This window comes from Saimiri boliviensis, chromosome 4, assembly GCF_048565385.1.
Source record: "Saimiri boliviensis isolate mSaiBol1 chromosome 4, mSaiBol1.pri, whole genome shotgun sequence".
NCBI lineage: Eukaryota > Metazoa > Chordata > Mammalia > Primates > Cebidae > Saimiri > Saimiri boliviensis.
The window spans coordinates 154,374,896-154,399,991 of NC_133452.1; the positions used below are offsets into that span (position 1 = coordinate 154,374,896).

Consider the following 25,096-nt stretch of genomic DNA (forward strand, 5'->3'; position numbering starts at 1 on the left):
TAACTGTTTCTCAGACATCAAAGTGAAAAGTGCCTCCCGTCAGGTAGTACTTGGTGGTCATTTATTGTCACATACTAGTTCATAATTCACATTCATCCCTTTAAACCACATTGAAACTTTCAATATCTTGCTCTTCAGCAATTCTGCAGAGCTGAAATGTAGTTACAGTGTTGAAAAAAAAGAAAGCAACTTAGTTTTTTTTTTTTTCCTCTTCCCGAAGAGTTTAAAATGAGATACAGTACTTGTTGAATGAGAGACCAAGATGCTTGGTAATAAAGTGTGAACAGTATTTTTAAATGCTTAAAGATAGTAATATATGCTCATCTTCAAAATCTAATTCCTCATGTCACACTGGAATCTGAAAAAAACAAAAAAAGTGGCACCCGAGTTGTCCATAGTCATGAACTATAAACAGTACTAGAATTAAAAGACAAAGATTTTGCAAACTCATCGTGAAGAGCTTCCGTTGCTCTCACGGAAGGGCAGTTTGCATCTACCTCTTGGGAGTGAAGTCAATGCAGTAACCTGATTGGTTTTCCTAACACTGCACAGAAGCCAGCGTGGGTGTTCACTCTTTCCCCGCCCCCACCCCCAAACCCCCTTACCCCACGTGGAGTCATGACAGCAGGGGCTTCCCTGTCCACCACGACACCCTGGTGACATCACTGCACTAGTAAAGCAGAAATGAAATCCCGCATGTGGCAGTTGCTCTTTAAAAAAAAAAAAAAAAAAATAGATATCAGTGCAGTCAGGCCCCATAGGGGGAAATATATATCTATACAATTAAAAGTTGCTTTTACTGTAAAATATGTTGGAGAGAAAAATGTTCTTTTAAATGGTAAGCTTTCCAAATCTGCCGTCTGACGCGTCTCCGCGATGCCCTGAAGCTGGGTTCCTGATGTTGATTTTGTACGTGGGAACCCCAGGAGGACCCTGCTCTGAATCCCCAGTCCCATGCTGATAGCAAGAGAGGGAGGCAGAGGGAGGCAGAGAAAAAGAGACCCTCACTCGCCGCCACAGCGCCTGTGCACCCCCACATGCATGCACCCCTGCAACTCCGCAGGACCCTTCCCACGGAACTTTCCCCTGACGCTAGCAGGAGTCAGTGCCCTGGGCTGCTGCTGTGCTGCTAGAGAAGGCAGGTGCCCTGAAGCCCCACTCCTTTCTTCCCGGGGGATGCCTGGAGCTCCCCTCCTCCCACCTGCTCACTGACAGACACGCGTGGAAAAAGCATATGCACCAGTCTCCTGCGACACACCTGCTGTAACTCTAATGACAAGGTTAGAACAGAAACCTAAAATAAGAGGATAACATGTAAATACTGTGTTATTTAGCCTACAGTACAGTAATCTGGATACAAATGATAAGGGAGAGCCACGTTTCCTTTCCCCACGCTGCCTCTACTTGCCTACATTAGACCGGCCTTCAATGCAAATCTTAACCTCCTGAGGAATTAGAGAAGGCTTAGGAAGAGTCAAAGGTGGTTCGTCTTCTGACTTCTCCAGTTTGCGGCTCTCCGGCGCCGACCACCTCCTCTTCCTCGTGGCCGGAGGCTTGCTGGGTTCTATTTTGGTGAGGAAGGGCGCTGCGGGCAATCCCATTTTCTCTGGAAACTTCAGTTCGCCGTTCTCAGACAGCATCTGGGCACTCCCCTGGTGGATTCCGTTTTCCTGCTCGGCGTACCTGTGTCTGCTGCCCGCCAGGCCGTCGGCCTTTGAGTGCTTCAGCAGGACGCTGGCGGGATCCACGGGCTGGCCCTTTTTAACAGAGCCGTTCTTCAGGTTCTTGAGGGTCAGCGAGATGCAGACATCCCCAACTGAGAGTTTGGAACACGGCAAATCAAAGAGCTGGCTGGTTCTCTCCGGACAGCAGGAAGACCAGCCCTGTCCAAACACAAAAAAAGGATACTCTACCAAAACTTCAACGCTGACCTGCGGAAACAGGGAGAGAGAAAGGGGGAGGAGGAAGGGAACAAATAAAAACGTTTTATTCTTGTTTGATTTAAGCACACGTATGAACTCACACACAGACACACACGGGCACACAGACACACACAGACATACAGAGACACAGGCACACACACAGACACACAGGCACATACACACAGATACACACACAAACACGGGCACATACACAGGCACACACACACACAGGCACGCACAGACATACAGAGACAGGCACATACACAGACACATACACAGGCACATACACACAGACATACACAGGCACACAGATACACAGGCACACACAGACACACAGGCACATACATAGGCACACACACAGGCACAGACATACAGATACACAGACACAGGCATACACACAGACACAGGCATACACAGATACACAGGCACACACAGACACAGGCACACAGACATGCACAGACAGACATACAGAGACACAGACACAGGCACACACATACACAGGCACATACACAGACATACACAGGCACACACAGACACACACAGGCACATACACACATACACAGGCACACACAGGCACACAGAGACATGCACACACAGGCACACACACACAGGCATAGACACACAGAGACACAGATACACAGACATAGGCACACACAGAGGCATGCACAGGCACATACACACAGACATACACAGGCACACAGACACACAGGCACACACAGACACACACAGGCACATACACAGGCACACACAGGCACAGACACATACAGAGACACAGATAGACACAGGCGCACACACAGACACAGGCATACACAGATACACAGACACACACAGGCACACAGACATGCAGACAGAGACACAGACATACAGGCACACACAGGCACATACACACATACACAGGCACACAGGCACGCACAGACATACAGAGACACAGGCACACACACAGACACATACACAGGCACAGACATACACAGGAACACAGGCACACATATGCACACAGAGACATGCACATACACAGGCACACAGACACAGGCACACAGACATACAGAGACATGCACACACACAGGCACATACACACATACAGAGGCACACACAGGCACAGACAGATACAGAGACACAGATACAGAGACACAGGCACACACACAGACACAGGCATACACAGATACACAGGCACACACAGACACACAGGCATACACAGATACACAGACACACACAGACACACACAGGCACACAGACATGCACAGACATACAGAGACACAGACACACACACAGGCACATACACACACAGGCACACAGACACAGGCACACACACATACACAGGCACATACACAGGCACACACACACAGGCACACAGACATGCACAGACATAGAGACAGACACAGGCACACACACAGACACAGGCATACACGGATACACAGGCACACAGACATGCACAGACATACAGAAACACAGACACAGGCACACAGACACATACACAGGCACATACACAGACACACACAGGCACACACAGACACAGGCACATACACACATACACAGGCGCACACAGACATAGAGACATGCACACACACACAGGCATAGACACACAGAGACACAGATACACAGACATAGGCACACACAGAGGCATGCACAGGCACATACACACAGACATACACAGGCACACAGACACACAGGCACACACAGACACACACAGGCACATACACACATAGGCACACACAGGCACAGACAGAGACATGCACATACACATACATACACAGGCACACACAGGCATAGACAGACATACAGAGACACAGACAGACACAGGCACACACACAGACACAGGCATACACAGATACACAGACACACACAGGTACACAGACATGCAGACAGAGACACAGACACAGGCACAGACACACAGGCACATACACAGGCACATACACACATACACAGGCACACACACACACAGGCACGCACAGACATACAGAGACACAGGCACACACACAGACACATACACAGGCACATACAGACATACACAGACACACAGGCACACACAGACACACACAGGCACATACACACATACACAGGCGCACACACATGCACACAGACATACAGAGACATGCACACACACAGGCGCATACACAGGCACACATACACAGGCACACAGACATACAGAGACATGCACACACACAGGCACATACACACATACAGAGGCACACACAGGCACAGACAGATACAGAGACACAGATACAGAGACACAGGCACACACACAGACACAGGCATACACAGATACACAGGCACACACAGACACACACAGACACAGGCACACAGACATGCACAGACATACAGAGACACAGACACACAGGCACACACAGACACAGGCACATACACACATACACAGGCGCACACACATGCACACAGACATACAGAGACATGCACACACAGGCACATACATACACAGGCACACATACACAGGCACACAGACATAGGCACACACAGGCACATACACACATACAGAGGCACACACACACAGGCACAGACAGATACAGAGACACAGATACAGAGACACAGGCACACACACAGACACAGGCATACACAGATACACAGGCACACACAGACACACAGGTATACACAGATACACAGGCACACACAGACACACAGAGGCATACACAGATACACAGGCACACACAGACACACACAGGCACACAGACATGCACAGACATACAGAGACACAGACACACAGGCACACACACAGACACATACACAGGCACATACACACACACAGGCACACAGACACAGGCACACACAGACACATACACAGGCACATACACAGGCACACACACACAGGCACACAGACATGCACAGACAGACATACAGAGACAGATACACAGACACACAGGCACACACACAGACACACACAGGCTGAATGGGGGAAAAATGACTCAGTTTGTAGACCTCCCTCTCCCCCAGCAACACACTATAAATGAGGCTCTTCACTTTTGCTTCTGCCTATACTCACCATAGGCAGAAACCATCGGTGTTTAAAATCTTCCACCAGGTATTAGCTCTATAGCCCGTCTGTTAGAACCAGTCACTTGAACCCCAGCAATGACAGGGCACCCCTTAGCGTTGAGCACTGAGCTAGGCTTCATGGGCAACTCAGAAGCCCAGTATGGTTTTAGATTTTATGAGCTCAATGGACAACTATTATCATACAGGACAGGACTAAACATGGATCAGAGTGAGACTATAGGTAAATTCCAGGAGGCAGGCATGACGTGTTTACCAGTGAGTCCCCAGCCCCTAAAAGGATGCTTGGTGGCTGGCTGCAGTGACTCACGTCTGTAATCCTAGCACTTTGGGAGGCCGAGGTGGGTGGGTCACTTGAGGTCACGAGTTCAAGACCAGCCTGGCCAACATGGTGAAACCATCTGCACTAAAAATAATTAGCTGGGCTTGGTGGTGGGCACCTGTAATTCCAGACACTTGGGACGCTGAGACACAAGAATCACTTGAACCCAGGAGGCAGAGGTTGCAGTGAGCTAAGATTGTGCCACTGCACTCCAGCCTGGGTGACAGAGCAAGACTCCATCTCAAAAAGCAAACAACAACAGCAAAAGGATGCTTGGCATATGGTTGGAGCTTAATAAATATTTACTGGATAGGCCAGGCGTGTGGCTCAGGCCTGTAATCCCAGCACTTTGGGAGGCTGAGGTGGGTGGATCACAAGTCCAGGAGTTCAAGACCAGCCTGGCCAATAGGGTGAAACCCCGTCTCTGCTAAAAATACAAAAATTAGCCTGGCACAATGGCAAGCGCCTGTAATTCCAGTTACTCTGGAGGCCGAGGCAGGAGAAACACTTGAACCCAGGCAGCAGAGGTTGCAGTGGGCCGAGTGTGTGCCACTGCACTGCAGCCTGGGTGACAGAGTGAGATTCCATCTCAAAGAAAAAGAAGGCAATTTTCAATGTCTCTTCTAGAGGTAGTAGACTAGGTAATTTGGACCAACCCTCCTGAGGATAACTAAAAACTGAACAAAAATATAAGCATTGTAATAAATTTTAAAACTCTAGACAAAATGTTTAATTTTTTTTTCTTATTGTACGAGACAGCAAATAAGATAGTAAAAAGGCGGGGCACGGTGGCTCATGCCTATAATCCTAGCACTTTGGGAAGCCATGGCGGGTGGATCACTTGAGGTCAGGAGTTTGAAACCAGCCTGGCTAACATGGCGAAACCCCGTTGTTACTAAAAATACAAAATTAAGCCGGGTGCGGTGACATGTGCCTGTAATCCCAGCTACTCAGGAGGCTGAGGCAGGAGAATCGCTTGAACCTGGAGGACAAAGGTTGCAGTGAGCAGAGATTGCACTACTTGACTCTCAGACCAGCCCGGCCAGCATGGTGAAACCCTGTCTCTACTAAAAATACAAAAATTAGCCAGTTGTGGTGGCAAGCACCTATAATCCCAGCTACTTGGGGGGCTGAGGCAGGAGAAGTGCTTGAACCCGTGAGGCAGGGGTTGCAGTGAGCCAAGATCATGCCATCACACTCCAGCTTGGGCAACGAGAGAAACTACATTTTACACACACACACACACACACACACACACACACACACACACACACGCCTCTAGAACAAAATGCATATTACCTCCAAATAAGCAACAATTGAACTCACACTTTACATCTCAACAAAAATAATGGAATCCAGTAGACAATGGTATATCTTCAAAGTGCTGAAGAAAAAGAATCGCCAATCAAGAATTCTATATGGAGCAAAAAGATCCTTCCACAGAGACATGTTCACACAAAAGTCACAAAGAATTCAGCACCAACAGATCTCCATTACAGAAAATACTAAAAGGTATTCTTTAGGTAGAGGGGGAAAATAATGAATCTAGATCAAAGTTTGTAGATAGAATTCCTCAGGGAGGAAGGAAGAGAAAAAAAAATGGCAGATATGTGGTAAATCTAAATGAATATTGGCTATATGCACTAATATTTAAAATGCTCTGTTGGTTTTTTGGTTTTTTTTTTTTGAGACACAGTCTCACTCCATTGCCCAGGCTAGAGTGCAGTGGCGCGATCTCGGCTCACTGCAACCTCTATCTCCAGGGTTCAAGTAATTCTCTTGCCTCAGCCTCCTGAGTAGCTGGGATTACAGGCACACAGCACCATACCCAGCTAATTTTTGTATTTTTAGTAGAGACAGGGTTTCACCATGTTGGCCAGTCTGGTCTTGAACTCCTGACCTCATGATCCACCTGCCTCGGACTCCCAAAGTGCTGGGATTACAGGTGTGAGCCACCGTGCCTGGCCAACAAGCTAAAATGTTTTGAGGGCCTACTCTGTCAAGCTCTCAGGTACAAACTTTACAAAAAATATTTTGCTTAAAGTTCACAATATGCTAATGAGACAAGTATTGCTATTCCAGTTTTATACATTTTACAAATAGTCACAGAGAGATGAAGTCACTTGCCCAATGTCATAGCTATTAGCCGCGAGGCTTGGGATTTCATCCTAGTCTTTGATCCCCAAACTCATTTTCTTTTTTCTATGCCTCCTGACCTCTAGCCTTGTGAGCAAAGACATTACAATGCCACCAAAAAGAGATGAACTGGGCCAGGGACGGTGGCTCATGCCTGTAATCCCAGCACTTTGGGAGGCCGAGGTGGGCAAATCACCTGAGGTTGGGAGTTCAAGACCAGACTGACCAACATGGAGAAACCCTGTCTCTACTAAAAATGCAAAAAACTAGCTGAGCGTGGTGGTGCATGCCTTAATCCCAGTCACCTGGGAGGCAGAGGCTGGAGATTGCTTGAACCCAGGAGGTGGAGGTTGCGGTGAGCCAAGATCATGCCATTGCACTGCAGCCCGGGCAACAAGAGCAAAACTCCATCTCAAAAAAAAAAAAAAAAAAAAAGAGAAAGAGAGAGAGATGAACTTAGCATTCCCACTACCCACCAACAGTGTGACTATTGCCTGAAATAAGTAAGACCCAATGGCATGAGCTCATGGATTTGTTTCATGGAACAGAAAATTGTGATGTCATGTTTGCCTTACAGCCACTTACACAATTCTGGTTACGTTGTACAAGTGTGTGACACTGTTCAATTTCAGAACTACATTTATATGACACACAAACATATATGTGCATATATACGTAGACAAATAGACTTACAAGTTACAGTATCAGATGGGGATGCCCAATGTATTCTAAGTAAGAGGACCAATCTGGAACTGGCTCCATAGATCCTCTCCCAAACCTCTTAGAACCATTAACAGCATAAACTGAACAGAAGGAAACAGATCCTACACCAAGCGGAGACTGTCTCGCTACATTTCCAAGTCACAGAAATAAAGCTCTCAGGTGTTAACACCTATTCTCGTTAAGACTGTCTTCCAGAGTTGCAGTTTGCTTATTCTTGCCCAACACCAGGCAGAGGTTATGTGACATTCAGAAGACCAGAAGCCTGATGTCCAAACGTGTCAGCCTCTTTTCTGGTTTTGTGTGTTCCACATTATGTGCACTTCGCAGGGCAGGCAATGTTTAATTTTCTAAAAATAACATCTATTGTATGCTTATAGATAACGCTGAGGATTTCCATGTTACCAAGTATCTGTAGCCTCATTAAGAAATGTCTACAAGCCTTTTATAACAGTAATATAATTGATTCCTGCAAAAGCCAGGATACAGATGGACACATTTGCCACTAAAGACTTCATAATGTTGTTGGATAATTTGAAGTCCTTTCCACATCTCAAAACTCCAAAGATACCGCTCTTGTAAGCCCAGCACATTGGGAGGCTGAGGTACAACCGTGACATAGCAAAAGAATGAACATAGCTAACCCAGTTTTTGTTTAAAGGGTTTTACCCTTTCCTGCAAGCAGGCTAGGATAATTTTAGAGCACCGAGATAATACACACAAACAAGAATCATGTACTTTTAAGAACTAACTCTGGGATTGAAGGGGAAGCATATGTTGGTAAAGACTGATAGGAGCATCGTGACATGAACAAGGACGAAGAATTTCCCAACCTCCTTGAACCCTCACTGGTGCACAAATGTCTGCGGTCCTCAGCCTCCTTGATACCAACCCGCCTGTCCCCCCCCAGAGCCCCCTCCCATAAAAACCCTCCGACCAGCCTAAAATATTAGAGATGGTACTTTATTTTTTTAAATTATTATTATTTTTTTGAGATGGAGTTTTGCTCTGTTGCCCAGGCTGGAGTGGAGTGGTATAATCTCGGCTCACTGCAACCTCCGCCTCCTGGGTTCAAGAGGGTCTCCTGCCTCAGCCTCCCAAGAAGCTGGGACTACAGACATCTGCCACCTGGTTAATTTTTGTATTTTGTTTAGTAGAGACAGGGTTTCATCATGTTGGCCAGGCTGGTCTCAAACTCCTGACCTCAGGTGATCCACCCGCCTCGGCCTCCCAAAGTGCTGGGATTACAGGTGTGAGGGACTGTGCCCAGCCTGGAGATGGTACTTTAGAATGCAAGCTCATCGTCTTCTCAATTTTGCTGGCTTTCCCAGTAAACCTGCTTTCCTCTCACCAACCTCATCTCTCCTATTTGGCTTTTGAGTGGTGAGCAGCCACACCTTTGGTTACCGAGGTGGGAGGGTCACTCGACCTCCCGGGCCACTCCAGTCTGTGTGCCAAAGCAAGACTCTGTCTCTAAAAACCAAACCAAACTCCAAGCCTCCAAAGACAGGCCTTAGAATTAAATGCTGCGGTGTGAATCATAGCCAGAATAGCCTACCGAAAAATTCATGAGAGAAAAGTGATGGAGAGAGAGAATACCTGAGATGTGCACGAAAATAAGGTGATGTTAATGGTTGTTGTTGTTGGTTTTTTTTTTTTTTGGTTTTTTTTTTTTTTTTTTTTTTTTTTTTTTTGAGACAGTCTCGCTCTGTTGTCCAGGTTGGAGTGGAGTGGCACCGTCTGGGCTCACTGCAACCTCTGCATCCTGAATTCAAGCGATTCTCCTGCCTCAGCCTCCTGAGTTGCTAGGATTACAGTCATGCACAACCACGCCTGGCTAAGTTTTAATATTTTTAGTTGAGACGCGGTTTCGCCATGTTGGCCAGGCTGGTCTCGAACTCCTGACCTCAGGTGATCCACCAGCCTCAGCCTCCCAAAATGTGAGGCTTACAGACATGAGCTACCGCATCTGCCTGTCCTGTTAATGGAATTTATGTTAACCTAGATAGGCTTGGGAGATTCTTTTTTATCACTTCAAAGGCTTCTCTCTGTTTCTTTTTGCCTAAATTCTGGCTTTGCTTTCTACCAAAGGAAAAAGCAAAAAGATGCCATGACCAGATACCAGCCAGGTCCATGAAAGCTGAGGCAGGAACGGAAGATTATTCAGACAATCTGATCATTGTAGGCACAGATCGGATAGCCTGTCCAGCCAATGCTAGTTTTGTTCTCACTAATTAGTTAGTTTGAGCTATCTAGACAAGGCGCTTTTCCCCTCTTGGGGTCTGAATGTAAGGGATGGAAAATAAGTTTTTTTCCCTTTCTTTGGTGAAAGTTAAAATCTTGTTACGCACATCTCGAACAAGTATACTCAAGTATTCAGAGCAAATCTATGTTTATAATTAGGTTTGTCATAAGGATATAAACTTTTTGATCATTAACAGTTAATGAAGAAATCTCACTGAGGGATTTTTCAATAAGAATATATATAATCAAATCTGTTGCTTGAAATTCCTTTGGAGAGGAGCCTTTTCCAATCTCAAAACACGCTGTCAATGCCAGCGGGGACTGTTTTGGACCTGAAACAGAGACGGTGTGATTTTGTAAGATGATGTCATCTTCATCTGGAACAATGAACCTGTGAATTCCTTGAATTTGAGACCCATGTGGGTGTTTCCTATAATGCCGAGGAGCTTCAAAATATTGTTATTGTTTTTTGAGATGGAGTCTTGCTCTGTTGCCCAGGATGAAGTGCAGTGGCATGATCTCGGCTCACTGCAACGTCCGCCTCCTGAGTTTATGCAATTCTCCTGCCTAAGCCTCCCGAGTAACGGGGACTACAGGCATGAGCCACCACACCTGGCTAATTTTTGTATTTTTAGTAGAGACGGGGTTTCACTGTGTTGGCCAGGCTGGTGTTGAACACCTGACCTCAAGTGATCCAGCTGCCTCGGCCTCCCAAAATGCTGGAATCACAGGCATGAGCCACCTCGCCTGGCCTCAAAATAGTATTGAGTATTCCTAATGACACACTTTAGGCTTTGCAGTTTGAATAAAAGTTGAATAAGTACACACTGAGCACCTCCTGAGTGCAGGAACCTTAGAAGAGCGCCTATTGATTAAGACCTAGTTTCCGGCCTGCCTTGAGGAGAACACACATGCAAAACAAAACACTTCACAAGGGTACATTTGGACACCAGTGACCACGCTCTCCGATGACGTCCACGCAAATGTCGAACGGACAACTTAAACTTAACGCGACCAAAAACACATCAGACCTCCCAATGTGTCCCTGCCTGGGGGCCGTCCCGTGTTCTTCCCCATCTCCATGAACGGCATCTCATTCTTCGGGCTGCTCAATCAAAGACTGGGGGATAACGCTTTCTTCCGTTCTTCCTCTCACATCACATACATCCCAATTATAAGCAAACTGTACAGGTTCCTTTTCCAAATATGCCTAGAATGAGACTATTTTTCACTACCTCCACCACCTCTGTCTTGGCCAAGCTGCGTCTCAGTTGCTCAGTCTCCACAAACAAGCCTGACGTGGCAACAGGGGTCTCGCTGCTGGTCCTTTAACCCCACTTCCGCCTTCCTTCTGGGCACCTGCTGCTCTCCATTCATTTGGAATCTTTTTTGTCCCACGTACTGTCGCCACCCACTCTCCTTTTCAGAGAGAACTCCCCTGACAGCTCTATTTAAAATAACAACCCTCTAGTTTCCATAGCTGCTTTTTTCTAAATTTTGAGATAGGGCCTGGTTCTGTTGCCCAGGCTGGAGTGCAGTAGCACGATCATGGCTCACTGTAGCCTTGACCTCTTGGATTCAAGGGATCCTCCTGCCTCAGCCTCCTAAGTAGCTGGGGCCACGTGCATGCACCACCATGCCCAGCTAATTTTTTTGTGGATGATAATGATGATTATTACGTAGAGATGGAGGCTTGCTATGTTGGCCAGGCTAGTCTGGAACTCCTGGCCTCAAATGTCCTCTCACCTCGGCCTCTCAAAAGTGCTGAGATTACAAGTATGAGCCACCTAGCCTGGCCCTTTATCTTCTTTATAGCAGGGATCCCTAACCCCCAGGCAACGGACTGGTGGAAGTCCACGGCCTGTTAGGAACTGGACTGCGCAGCAGGAGGTGAGCGACCATTCCCGACTGAGCTCCTTCTCTTGTCTGATCAGCAACAGCATTAGGTTCTCACAGGAGCATGCACCCTATTGTAAACTGCGCATGCGCGGAATCTAGGTTGCACACTCCTTATGAGAATCTAACTAACGCCTGATGATCTGAGGTGGAACCAAACCATCCCCCTCCCTCTTCCCATCCTGTGGAAAAAATTGTCTTCCACAAAACCAGTCCCTCGTGCCAAAAGGGACTGGTTATCTTTTTATGCATTCTTTTTAATTTACTTGTATATGTGTCTGTTTCACCTCGTTCCCCAAACTCAATGTTCTATCCCCAGAGTCTGAAATACTTCCTGGCAAGTAATAGGTGCTCAGTTAAAATCTGAAAGAATAAATAGTTCTGTTTGCCTTCCGCATGGAAAAACACTGCAATGGCACAACGGGACAACAGGTGGCAATAGAGGGCCTGCCTTGTTCTTTTCTTTTCTTTTTCTTTTTTTTTTTATTTAAACCAGCCAGGACTAAAGTGAGCTATGGCCTTCCCCAGGGAGAAGAGCAGGGCTTTCTCCAGGGCGTGCCTTACCCCTCACAGGCAGCTGTTTCGGGGGAGCCATAGCCGCCTCACCTTGTTAGAGGCTGAGGCTGTCATGATTTTCTTGAATCATCTTCAATTATTTTCTCTCCACTCTTGTTCCTACAGCTGTGCTAGTCATCGTTAAGTCATTTTATCACTAGTAATCATTAAGTCATTTTATGATTTTGCTGGGGTTCCGCACATTTTCCAGAATGGTCCTTGATGAAATCCCAATGAAAATAAAGTCATAGGAGCAGTACCACAGATGATCAAAGCATGTTACATAATGCCTGACAGCTTGATATAGCCCATTTTTTCATCCAATAAATATATCCTGTTTCAAACACCCTAAGCAGTCTATAGAACGAAATGTGAGTGTGGATAGCCTTTATACGTTTTTTTTTTTTTGGACACAGAGTCTTGCTCTATTCTATTGCTCAGGCTGGAATGCAGTGGTGTGATCTCGGCTCGCTGCAACCTCTGCCTCCCAGCTTTAAGCAATTCTCCTGCCCCAGCCTCTCAAGTAGCTGGGATTACAGGTGCCTGCCACCACGCCTGGCTAATTTTTCCTATGTAGTAGAGATGGCGTCTCACCATGTTGATCAGGCTGGTCTTGAACTCTTGACCTCAGGTGATCCACTCACCTTGGCCTCCCAAAGTGCTGGAATTACAGGTGTGAGCCACCACACCCAGGGATGGCCTTTGTACTTCTGTCAGCTTGAGGATCCTCTGTCTTTCATCTCTGGATGCCCTGTCATCAGCACCTCTTGCATTTGGGGGTGGATCGCTTCCCATCCTCCTCCACTCTTCCCCTCCCGCCTCCCGCTGCTGCCAGCACACCCATTTGCTCACCACTGCGGTTGTAAGAGCTCTGCCTACCCCTTCCTCCCTCCAGCCCCCTAAACGGACTCTTCTAAAACCATCACCTCCAACTCCCATTTTGGACAAAGAAACCCAGGTAGGGAGACAATATAGACTCACTATTTATTCAAAGTTACTTTCCTCATCTGGCTAATGACTGGCTTTTAAGAAAAATTTCAGCTCCTCTGTAGGAAAATTCAATAAAATTCTTTTCACCACTTAGTTAATAACTACCGTATGTAAACACTGTGCACATACACGCATATTTATGCTGTTTGATTGTATATTTCAATCTTAGATTGGTGCTATGTCTATATACACACATATGTACATATCACCAAAAACAAGATAGGAAACAAAACATCTGTTGTTTAAATATGTCTCCCTTTTCCTTCACAAGAGTCCCTGTTTTCACAAATTGCAAAGGGCATCTGTTTTAAAAACATTTTTTCGTGACACCATCCCAGACACACACATTTCGCCTGTCGCTGGGAGCAATGAAATGTCTCAGAAGCTAGGTTTCAGTGAGTACATTTTGTTTTTCGTGCTATTAATGAAATTGGACATTCTTGACTCTGTCTGCAAGTGAAATTCTTGGTCTTGTTTCACCTGCAGAGAAAGGCAGGTCTGCTTTCCTGGATGGTGAGTCTGCATGGTGACATTCGCGGCACGAAAAAAATCAGAAAACCCCGTCTCAAGGATGAAGGGGGTCAGCAACAGACCCGTTTACTGCAATGTTTAAAAATCATTAATAAAAACAGTGGAAACTCTTTGGCTTGGTGGAAGAATATCTGTGAGTGTTCTATTTAAAACACTGAATCATGTTCATGCAAAGCCTGACTCAGTCCTTGGTGGAAGCATTTCAGGGTGTTCAATAAACCTACACCCTAGCACCGGAATGCCTCCTAACACAAATCCCAAATTAAAAGCTGGATTCTTCTCACACGTGGTAGCATGGCTCACAGAGCTCCCATGTGGGAAGGCCCTGTGGGGACGCTCAGGGCTGGCCAAGAAGGACACTGCCCAGCGAGTGATCAAAGCAGCTGTGAGTGATGCAGCTGTGATACGGTAGCCCTTATACACACAAGTTCTAGCCCAACTGCCTTCCTTTTCCAGGGTCTTAAAATGTGTGCCTTAGACAGGGCAAGGTGGCTCATGCCTGAATCCCAGCACTTTAGGGGGCTGAGATCAGGATCACCTGAGCTCAGGAGTTCAAGAGCAGTCTGGGCAACACGGCAAGATCCCGTCTCTACAAAAAAGTACAAGAATTACCTGAGCGTGGTGGTGTACAAAAAAGTACAAAAATTAGCTGAGCGCCTGCAGTCCCAGCTACTAGGGAGTCTGAGATGGGAGGATAAGAGCTCACTGCTTGAGCCTAGGAGGTCAAGGCTGCAGTGAGCTATTATGGTGCCTCCGCACTCCAGCCTGGGCAACAGAGCAAGACCCTGTCTCAAAAAAAAAAAAAAAAAAAAAAAAGTGCCTTAAAGAACAACATCATAATATTCAGTGCTAAGAAGAAATGAGCTGTCAGAGCAACAGAAAGACAGGGAAGAACCTGAAATGTGTATTGCTAAGTGAAAGACGTCGACGTGCAAAGGCGACACACTGTATGATTCCAGCTGCATGGCATTCTAGAACAGGCAGAACTACGGAGGGGGTAAACCCATCAGGGGGTGCCAGGGGTGTGACGTGGGGTGTGAGGGACAACTTCGTTGATACATAAGGTATTTTGAGGGTGGTATAGCTGTTCTGTATGATACTGTCACGCTGGATACACGAAGTCACTCACAGCATGTACGATACAAAGAATGAACTGTCATATAAACTATGGACTTCAGTTAAAAATAAGCTATCAGGTCAGGCGTGGTGGCTCACACCTGTAATACCAACACTTTGGGAGGACAAGGTGGATGGATCACAAAGTCAAGAGATAGAGACCATCCTGTCTCTACTAAAATACAAAAAATTAACCAGGCATGGTGATGCGAGCCTATAATATCCCCGCTATTTGAGAGGCTGAGGCGGGGGAATCGCTTGAACCCAGGAGACAGAGGTTGCAGTGAGCTGAGATCGTGCCAATGCACTCCAGCCTGGTGACAGAACGAGACTCTGTCTCAAAAAAAAAAAAAAAAAAAAAAAAACACCAAATAACATATCAGTGCTCATCAGTTGTAGACAATGTATCACACCAATGCAAGATTTTCAAAACAGAGAAAACTGTTATGTATGTGGGACCTCTCTCTACTTCTGTAAACCTAAAACTGCTTTAAACTATAGTCTTTAATTTTTTGTTAAAAATGCTATAAACAACAATGGTCTGAGACAATCAGAATGTAGCTTTATGCACTTGCAGCACATAAAGTTTAAAGGAGAGCATTTTTCTTCTTGTTTTTTTGGAAAGGTACAAAGACCACAAACAAAAATGTGGTTTCACAGAGTTTCTCCACTGGAGCCTTTCCAGCATGAGAACAGACGGGAGGTGTATATTACCAAGAACTGCAGCACAGGCCCAGCGCTGGGCTCTGCACGTAGGGCACTCACCAACTATCTACTTTTTTTGATACATTAGGATTCATCGCCACCAGCTCGGCATATTCAAGGTTGGCAGGTGGGTCTGCCTTGGCTGTGAAGGGACTGACTCCACAGGCTCATGTGCAACTTGCATGAGGGCCTTGGCTATTTTTAGGCACCTGCTAATCCATTCAATGCCTAACGCTACCACTGATGACTCACAGCCCACAGCAGTCAAACTAAAAAATACTAGAATGAAGGGAAAGCCATCGGTAGACACACAGTTAAGTACATCATGATAACAACTGCCGTACAAGCAGGCACACTGACACCCACGGTGGGACAGTTGGGAGGAGGAAATGGCACTGAATATTAAGCAGACACAAGTCAGGGAAGCAGTCACCTCGGGAGGCGCTGGGAAGCGACAGACGGCCCTAATAACACGCAGAGCCTGGCATTTAAGAAAGAAGCACAGAGGAAGGTGTCAGCCCAGAGCACTTTACCAATACATTTTACAACTCCACTGAGCAAATGCTGTGTACTCTTCAGAGAAGCTGAAGCTAGGGAGGGTGAGACAGACGGATAGGATAAGAGAGAACATGGCCAGATGGAAGCACAGGCTCCCCAGGTGGGGCCATCCTGGGCACGGCTATCCCAGCGGGTACATCGCTAACAGCCTCTTGCAGAAGAGCCGCCCAGGGGCCCCGTTTCTGCATCACTTGTCTTAACCGATCCGGAGGGCTGGGACACCCATGCATCCAACCCTCATGTCCAGCCCGTGCTCGCAAATACAGATTGATATGCTCACACAGGCTGGCATGATGTCATTCAGCCTTACAAACAGGAACGGCACCAAGGGTCCTCTCCTCGGCCACTCACGTGACTCCACCCTGAGGATTACAAGCAGGGTAAAAATTACAGGCTTATTATGCTCATTGGAAAAGTTCTGTCTTCTTTCTTTTTTGAGATGCAGTCTCGCTCTGTCACCCAGGCTGGAATGCAGTGGCACGATCTTGGCTCACTGCAACCTCTGGCTCCCGGGTTCAAGCAATTCCCCTGCCTCAGCCTCCTGAGTAGCTGGGACTATAGGTGTGGACCACCATGCCTGGCTATTTTTTTATTTTTTATTTTTTGGTATTTTTTAGTAGAGACAAGGTTTTACCGTGTTAGCCAGGATGATCTCGATCTCCTGACCTTGTGATCCGCCTGCCTCAACCTCCCAAAGTGCTGGGATTACAGGCGTGAGCCACTGTGCCTGGTCAAGTTCAGCCTTCTTTCTAGGCTTTCATCAGCTGCCTCTCCTTCCATAAACTCTTTTTAGAACACAAGGCCTTTTATCTATTTTTCAGCTGTGAATAATTTTCTCAGGGCCAGAGCCATCTAAGTTGAAGCAGGGAAGGGAAGCTACCTTTCACAAGGTCCCAGAGCTACTGATGGGTGAAGGATACGTTCAGACTCAGATTTCTCCGTCGCCAGGTCCTGAATTTTCCAAGCAGCTAACCTACTTCTACCCAAGGAGGAGGCACGAAGCTCCACCCTTCTTTTGAGTGGCACTGGCTCCCACGTTGATGCTGTTGCCTCAGGGTCCCATCTGGGATGCACCACAGACTTACGAATATTAGGTGGATTATATTTGGCAGTGGGGCTCAAGGGAATTGATTCTGTCATCCTTTGGGGTTCTCAACCAGAATCAAGGCACGGTAAAGCAGCAACTCTCTTTCAGGCTGGGGAACGCGCTATCACCCTCCAATGAAGAGGAAGGAGCCTTCCTTTGGTGCGTGCAATAACAATGCCTGATACCTGGCTCTCCCCTTTCCTCCTGCAGCACCCGGGTGGAGGTCTGGGGGATGCAGAGATGCTTTGCCCGTGCACAGAAATGCTGCGCCAGGCAGGGCCATACCACAGGGACAGTGGCAAACATGGAAAGGTGTTTTTCTCCTGCACTGCCTCTTTTGGAGCGTCCGCTGGGACAACGCCGGAGGCATCTTTCCACAATCTTAATGAGGAATTCAGCTCCTTAAAAATAATCCCCAAACGACACACCCCTCAGTTTTATAAGAGAGGGCCTTAGTTCCCACGAGATCTATGTGCCGCACAGCGTGAGGTCAGTACGTGTTCATCCTAAAGCCCTTCTTGGTTTTTGGTTAACTGACACTAATAAATTTTTACAAGGGCTGTGCCATTCTGGGAAGTATAAAACTGAAGCATTAAAACCACGGAGGAGTCTAAAGAGATTATCTCCTATAAAGAATCACACGTGGCCGGGAACTGTGGCTCATGCCTGTAATCCCAGCACTTTGGGAGACCGAGGTGAGGGGATGGCTTGAGTCCAGGAGTTCCAGAGCAGCCTGGACAAGAGAGAAAAATACTGTCTCTACAAAAAAATACAGTAAATTAGCTGGGTGTAGTGGCATGCACCTGTAGTCCCAGCTACTGGGGAGGCTGAGGAGGGAGGATCAATTGAGTCCGTGAGGTTGAAGCTGCAGTGAGCCAATGATCCCACCACTGCACTTCAGTGTGGGCAGCAGGGCAAGACCCTGTCTGAAAACAAGCAAACAAACAAAATAAACCCCACAGAAAACCAAAACTCATTTGCCTGGTTTAGAGAGGAGAGAGCTGCAGTTCCGAGGGGTGAAGTAACTTGTCCTGCCAGAGACTCAAAGCCGCACACCTGGGCGTCTCACCACCCCACCATCTGACACTGTTTTCCCTGGGAGTGTGATGCTGGGGGGGTCTTACGAGGTCAGGCATCCTCAGGACTCTGTTCATGTAGTATTTATGCTTCGAGTCACCATGCCATCTGTTTTGTAGAAAACCATCTCTTCTTCCACAGCTTCCCCAATCAGATTTGTGATTTTGCTTATTAAGCTCAACAATTCACACATTTCTGAATTTCTCTGTGGGTGCACTGTCGGCAATGCCTAACCAGTTGAGAAGCCCTGGAAGGTCCTTCGGGCTCGGGGAGAAAACCCCTCCTGGAGGCACTGCAGACGGAGAGAAGGATGCAGCCTCTGGAACCTCAATTAAGTCCAGAGATGAGTTCTCTCTCTGCCTTCCATCTCCCCCTCTCTTGTTCTCTCTTTCAGTCTCGGCTGACTCTGAACCTGTCACTTGTGGCAAACACAGCTGGTGGAGTATTTTAGCTGTGATGATGTCAGCTGATTTCTGATAGGCTCCTCGGTAAAGTGACAAATCTGGTTGCGTCAGGGCCTTGCACTTATGTTTCTACAGCATGAAGCCCCAGCTGCCTTTTCAGCAGCTCTCAGTGCGCTTGCCTTTCCCAGCATGCAGCACAGCCACGCGGGGCCGACCCCACACACCTGCCAACAGGACCTGACCACACTCCTACCTGCTCGTCGGCACCCCGGCTTCAGCAGAGAGACTCAGTGATCTCACTGTGGGGAAAAACATGAGAAGAGGGCTCTGACTTCACAGGGGAGCCCATTTCTCTATCAGGTAATCATGAATTTTGCAAAGTTTAGAGTAGGGAAAAACACACCTAGATTCTTCCTGTCCAAACAGAAGAGGGCTGTAAGGGACTGGGCACGGTGGCTCACTCCTGTAACCCCAGCACTTTAGGAGGCTGAGGCACTGGGGGATTACCTGAGGTCAGGAGTTCGAGACCAGCCTGGCCAATATGGTGAAATCCCGTCTCCACTAAAAATACAAAAATTAGTAGCGGGTGGTGGTGCTTTCCTGTAATCCCAGCTACTTGGGAGGCTGACACAGGAGAATCACTTGAACCCAAGAGGCAGAGGTGGCAGTGAGCCAAGATCGTGCCACTGCACTCCAGCCTGGGTGACACAGTGAGACTCTGTCTCCAAAAAAAAAAAAAAAAAAAAAAAGAAGAGGAAGAGGGGAAGAGGGCTCTGGGGCTCTCGGAGCCTGCACTCTGCAGAGGCTGCCAGATCTAGGAGGTGTGGCCCACAGCTGAAGTGACTGCCTTCATTCTCACGCTGACGGAGATGCTGGCCGGCAAGGAACCATTTTTAAACAAAACCTCTTTTCACACCTGCCTCTCTTCACAAGCAAGTTTTAAGGATTCTAAGTACCATGGCAATGACTCTTCACTGATGGGTTTATTTTCCGTGTGACACCTGGAGTCTGTGAAGAGTCAGCTTTGCTTAAGGCAGTTCATTTTCTTTCTCCTAGTACTCACCCATAATTCATGCAGGAAGTAAACAGCAGCTACAGAGAGGTAGTGAGCTCTATTTATGCCATCTTTTAAAAATCCTGATTTTTTTCTTTTTTTTGAGATGGAGTCTTGCTTTATTGCCAGGCTGGAGTGCAGCGGCGCGATCTCGGCTCACTGCAACCTCTGCCTCCTGGGTTCAAGCGGTTCTCCTGCCTCAGCATCCCAAGTAGCTGGGATTACAGGTGTACACCATCACACCCGGCTAATTTTTGTATTTTTAGTAGAGACAGGGTTTCACCATGTTGGCCGGGATGGTCTCGATCTGCCGACCTCTTGACTCGTCCGCCTTGGCCTCTTAAAGTGCTGGGATTACAGGCGTGAGCCACTGCACCTGGCCAATTTTTTTTTTAAATCACATCTTTGGGAAAATCTTTCTTGGGCCCTTCCAAAGATTGTAACCTATAGTGATTTCTCACAATTACAAAAGTACTCGGGGCTAACAGCTCTCGGCAATGCGGGACCCCGGCTTGGTGCAAACCCCACATCCAGTCATTCATGAGCAGTTCTAGAAAAATAACTTGGTCCTTTCCTCACTTGGCCTTTTAAACAACGTTCAAAAAAGCCAGGCATAGGGACTATGTCTATAATCTCGGGGCTTTGGGAGGCCAAGGCAGAAGGATTGCTTGAGCCCAGTAGTTTGAGACCAGCCTGGGTAATACAGCAAGACCCCCATCTCTACTAACATGTTTCTTTTTTTCTTTTTAAATTAGCTGGGCATGGTGGTATGCACGTGTGGTCCCAGCTACTAAGGAGGCTGGGGTGGGAGGCTCGCTGGAGCCTAGGAGATCAAGGCGGCAGTGAGCTATGATTGCGCCACTGCATTTCAGCCTAGGTGACAGAAAAACATTGTCTCAAAAATTTTTTTAAAATGCCCAAAGCAATTCAAACCATTAACTAGTTTATCTTTGTTGCTTGTTTTATTTTATCTGAACGTCCCCAATAGCAGCTATTTCATGGCTATTTTCAACTCAGGTTGGAAGGAGGCTCTGTCCCATTTGAGTGTTCTCAAATCCTAGCTGGAAACACTGGTAGAGAGTGTTTCTCCTGCCTCAGCCTCTCGAGTAGCTGGGACTACAGGCGCATGCCACCATGCCTGGCTAATTTTTGTATTTTTAGTAGAGATGGGATTTCAGCACCATGACCAGGTTGGTCTCAAACTCCTGGTCTCCACCGCCAGGGGGCGCTCTCAGCTGCAGACCGAACCTGCTGGACGCCCAGCAACTTGGGCAGTGACAGAAACGGGCTGTGGAATAAATTCATGGAGTCGAGCTAAGAACCTGGAAAAGGGTGGATGGAAGGAGCCTGTGTAAATGAAGAGAGTTAACCGCACTTCCAGTTTCTCCCATGACTCATCTTGGCTACAGCTGACTTTACCCCAAGCCCAGCAGGTGACCTGGGACAGCCCTGACTTTTCAGATTGTATTAACTATGCTTTTATTTTCTGATGCTTTGATATTTTAGGGTCTTTCGGACCCCAGAGGTATAGTCTCCTAGGATTAGCTAATTCCTGGAGATTTCAAAGAACTCACCAGGGAGCGCGACTTTCATATGCAAACCAACCAACCAACCAACCAGTCCAGTGCCCACGCCCCGAGCGCCTCCTCTATCGGCTCCACTGAGGCCTACCTTCTGCCTGTCTTTTTCTTTGACAGGGGGTCTCTGTCGCCCAGGCTGGAGTGCAGCGGCCCCATCTCGGCTCACTGCAATCTCCGCCTGCCGCGTTCAGGCAATTCTCTCGCCTCAGCCTCTCGAGTAGCTGGGACTACAGGTGCATGCCACCACGCCCGGCTAATTTTTGTATTTTTAGTAGAGATGGGATTTCAGCACGGTGACCAGGCTGGTCTCAAACTTCTGACCTCTGGTGATCCACCCGCCTCGCCCTCCTAAAGTACTGGGATTACAGGTGTGAGCCACCGTGCCTGGCCTTTCCACCTGTACTGGTCACCCCGGCACCAACCATCAGACAACTCGGGACAACCTCTATGCTCTGAGCACCCTGGAATTGTCCCCTCTAGCCAATCCTAATCCTGCTTACTCTGCCCCCCACAAAACCACAATACAGGCTGCTGCCTGCCACGTTTCCCCTCACTTCCTCTGCCTCCTGACCACCTGGTGCTTCCCCAGGTGGCCCCCACTTTATGGTGTCGAGTGCCCCTTCCTCTTGGGATCAGAGAGTATAACAAACTATCCCTTCAAAGAGTTGTCTCCTGATCTGTCGGCCTTATCATACCTAAATACTAATAAGACATTATATATATGTTACAGACAGGGTCTTGCTCTGTTGCCCAGCCTTAAGTGCAGTAATGGTCACAGATTCAGCCATAGCTCACTACACCCTCGAACTCCTGGGCTCAAGTGATCCTCCTGCCTCGGCCTCTGGAGTAGCTGGGACCAAAGGCATACGCCACTGTACCCCGCTAATAAGACATATTTTAAAACATGGAAGCTGCCATGGGATGTGATTCCTTTGGCATCTAATGCCCTCACTCCAAAGATATCTTCTGTCTTTTCCTGGTAAGGAAAAGTGCAGAATGATCGCTAGGACCTGAAGTCGGGCAGCCTTTCCCAATCAGGGTTCCTCATCCCAACCACAGAATTCAAAAAATAACCAGAGTGGTGAGTTGCTGAATTGTCTCAAGGACTCCTTCCCTGGCACTTCTCTCCACGCGTGGAGGTTCATTCGTTACACACAGCAGAGGCCCCGGGGAAGTGGGGCTTACTTTTTCCAGAGAACAGCGTGGGGAAAGGCCGTGTCTGTGGTCTAGGTGTAACTGAGGACCCTCAATCCTGCCTCACAGAAGCAACGCGTCTTGCCGGGAGAGGAGGACCGCGCCACCCCGGCCAACGTTACCTGGGCTCGGTGCTCCCCGACGGCGAACTGTATCACGGCCACGCCCGGACTATGGCTGTCTTCGATCCTCTCCACCGTGCTGGAGTCGATCTTCAGGTCGTTGCTTATCTCTGCGCTCTGGATGAAATCTTCTGTTTTTAAGTCTTCCACCTTCTTCAGCTCCCCGTTGGCCAACTGGATGATGGAGCCTTTCATGAAGTAGGGAGGCAGCGTCGGGGGGGCCGCCGCGGGGGAGGCCACGGGCTGCACCACGGGCAGGTGGATCTGGGCCTGCACCATGGCCGGGTAGGCGGCCTGGGTGACCAGGGCCTCCGGGTTGAAGTTCTCGCTCTTGGGAAGGGCGGTGGTGACGAACGTGTGAGGCACTGCAGCAAACTGGGGGGACGACGTGACGATGGCCGGAGCTGCCCCCGACGCTTCCATGTCAGTGCTGCCAACCGGGATGAGCAGGGGTTGTGTGCCGGGGATCACCAGGTGCTGGGGCAGGCTGCCGGCGTAGGGGATCGCTTGCTGCTGGCCGCTCAGGTAGCCGATGACAGGGGGTTGAGTCCCCGCGTAGAAGGCTGTGGCTGGCAGTCCCACCGGGAGTGGCTCTGAAGCACTGTGTGTGGTCTGAATGACCGTGTGGGGTGAGAGCGCGTAGGACCGGTGGCCCGGCTTCCCTAAGTGCAGGCCGCTTTTGTCGTTGAGGGTGGAGGGGGAGGCCTCGCGATGAGTGGCCTGCTGCACCTCCAGGTCGGCCGCGGGCGTGCTGCTGTTGGGCAGGACCATGACAGAGGCCCGGACCCCCGAGGGGTCGCGACTGCTGTAGTCGGAGGGGCTCGGGTGGACCACCACGTGCCTGGACTCGTACGGGTGAGGGACCGACTTGCCACCCGCCTTGCCCAGGCCCAGGTCGGCCGAGGACGGGGCCCCATACCGCCGGCCCTTCTCCATCTCACCGTTCAGGACCTCCTTGGCCTGGATGGCCTGCTGCAGCCGGCTGCTCTCGGCTTTCTTGGTGGCCTCCCGAGGGACAAAGTGGCTGCCGGAGTCGGCGTATTGCATGACGACCTGGGAGGGGGGCCCCAGGGTGAGCGTGTGTGGGATCATCGTCTGATGGGGGTGGAGGTGGATGGGGATGGCTGGAGGAGAGGCGGCGCGGCCGGTGCTCTGCGGAGAACTGGAAATGTGGACGTACTGGCTCTGCTGGGCGGGCGGGGGGGACCCCGGGGTGATGAGCCCCGGAGCCCTGCTGAGGTGCTGCTGCGGCGGTGGCGGCTGCTGCGGCTGCTGCTCAGCCTTGTGTCCCGGCGCCTGGCTCAGACTGCCCATGTTGGCCAACAGAGTGGAATAGGCCTCCAGCTGGGAGCGCTGGGATGGAGTGGTGGCCCCTGCGGCCGAGGCCACCGCACTGGTGACGGGGTTGGCGGTGGGGGGGATCAGCTGTGACGGGATGAAGCTGGCGTAGGTCCCGCTGTACTGGGAGGACCCAATGAACTGGAAGGTGTGCGGCAGGTGAGCGTACTGCACGGGAGACACCGGGGTCCCTGGCTGTGGGGTGGCGTACGCGGCGGGCAGCGTGGTGGCCACGGGGACAGACCTGGGCGCGCTGGGCGGGGAGTAGTCCAGCCCTGTGGACAATGCTTTGTGTAAACCTATTCCCTGTTGTAAACCAAGCTCCGCCGAGGTCCCGGCCGGCCCGTGCCTCCCGCCCCCGTGGCCCCGGCCACCAGGATTGCCCGGCAGCCATGCTGCGCCCTCCACCCGGTGGTTGTCGCTGGGCAGGGCGGGGGCCTTCTCCTCGCTGGACCGGCTGGTGGCGGGGATCTCGCGCTTCTTGGGAGGCAGGCATTCGTTGCTCCGCTCTTGGTTGGATTTCATTTTTCGCCGTCCCCCCTCCA

General features: G+C 49.0%; 1 protein-coding gene across 2 annotated transcripts; it reads right to left on the reverse strand.

Moving 5' to 3' along the window:
* Positions 1-39: 39 nt before the first annotated feature.
* On the reverse strand, positions 40-25,076 carry ATXN1 (ataxin 1). 2 transcript variants are annotated; one of them, XM_074398475.1, is made up of 3 exons: positions 23,214-25,076; positions 1,409-1,931; positions 40-710 (listed from the first exon to the last, which is right to left on the reverse strand). In XM_074398475.1, the coding sequence occupies exons 1-3, from the start codon at positions 25,074-25,076 to the stop codon at positions 448-450; spliced, it is 2,649 nt and encodes an 882-aa protein (XP_074254576.1). In that variant the 3' UTR covers positions 40-447. The 2 variants fall into 2 exon arrangements, with proteins under 2 accessions (XP_074254576.1, XP_074254577.1); XM_074398476.1 differs by lacking the exon at positions 40-710 and having other exon boundaries at positions 1,039-1,931.
* Positions 25,077-25,096: the final 20 nt, after the last annotated feature.

What these genes read in the sequence shown, in the direction of transcription:
- ATXN1 (XM_074398475.1), bottom strand. Translation starts at nt 25,076, where the DNA reads ATGAAATCCAACCAAGAGCGGAGCAACGAATGCCTGCCTCCCAAGAAG. An exon ending in TCGGGGAGCACCGAGCCCAG is followed by an intron (nt 1,932 to 23,213) that starts GTAACGTTGGCC and finishes CTGTTTCCGCAG; the next exon opens with GTCAGCGTTGAAGTTTTGGT. An exon ending in TGAAGGCCGGTCTAATGTAG is followed by an intron (nt 711 to 1,408) that starts GCAAGTAGAGGC and finishes TTTTTTTTAAAG; the next exon opens with AGCAACTGCCACATGCGGGA.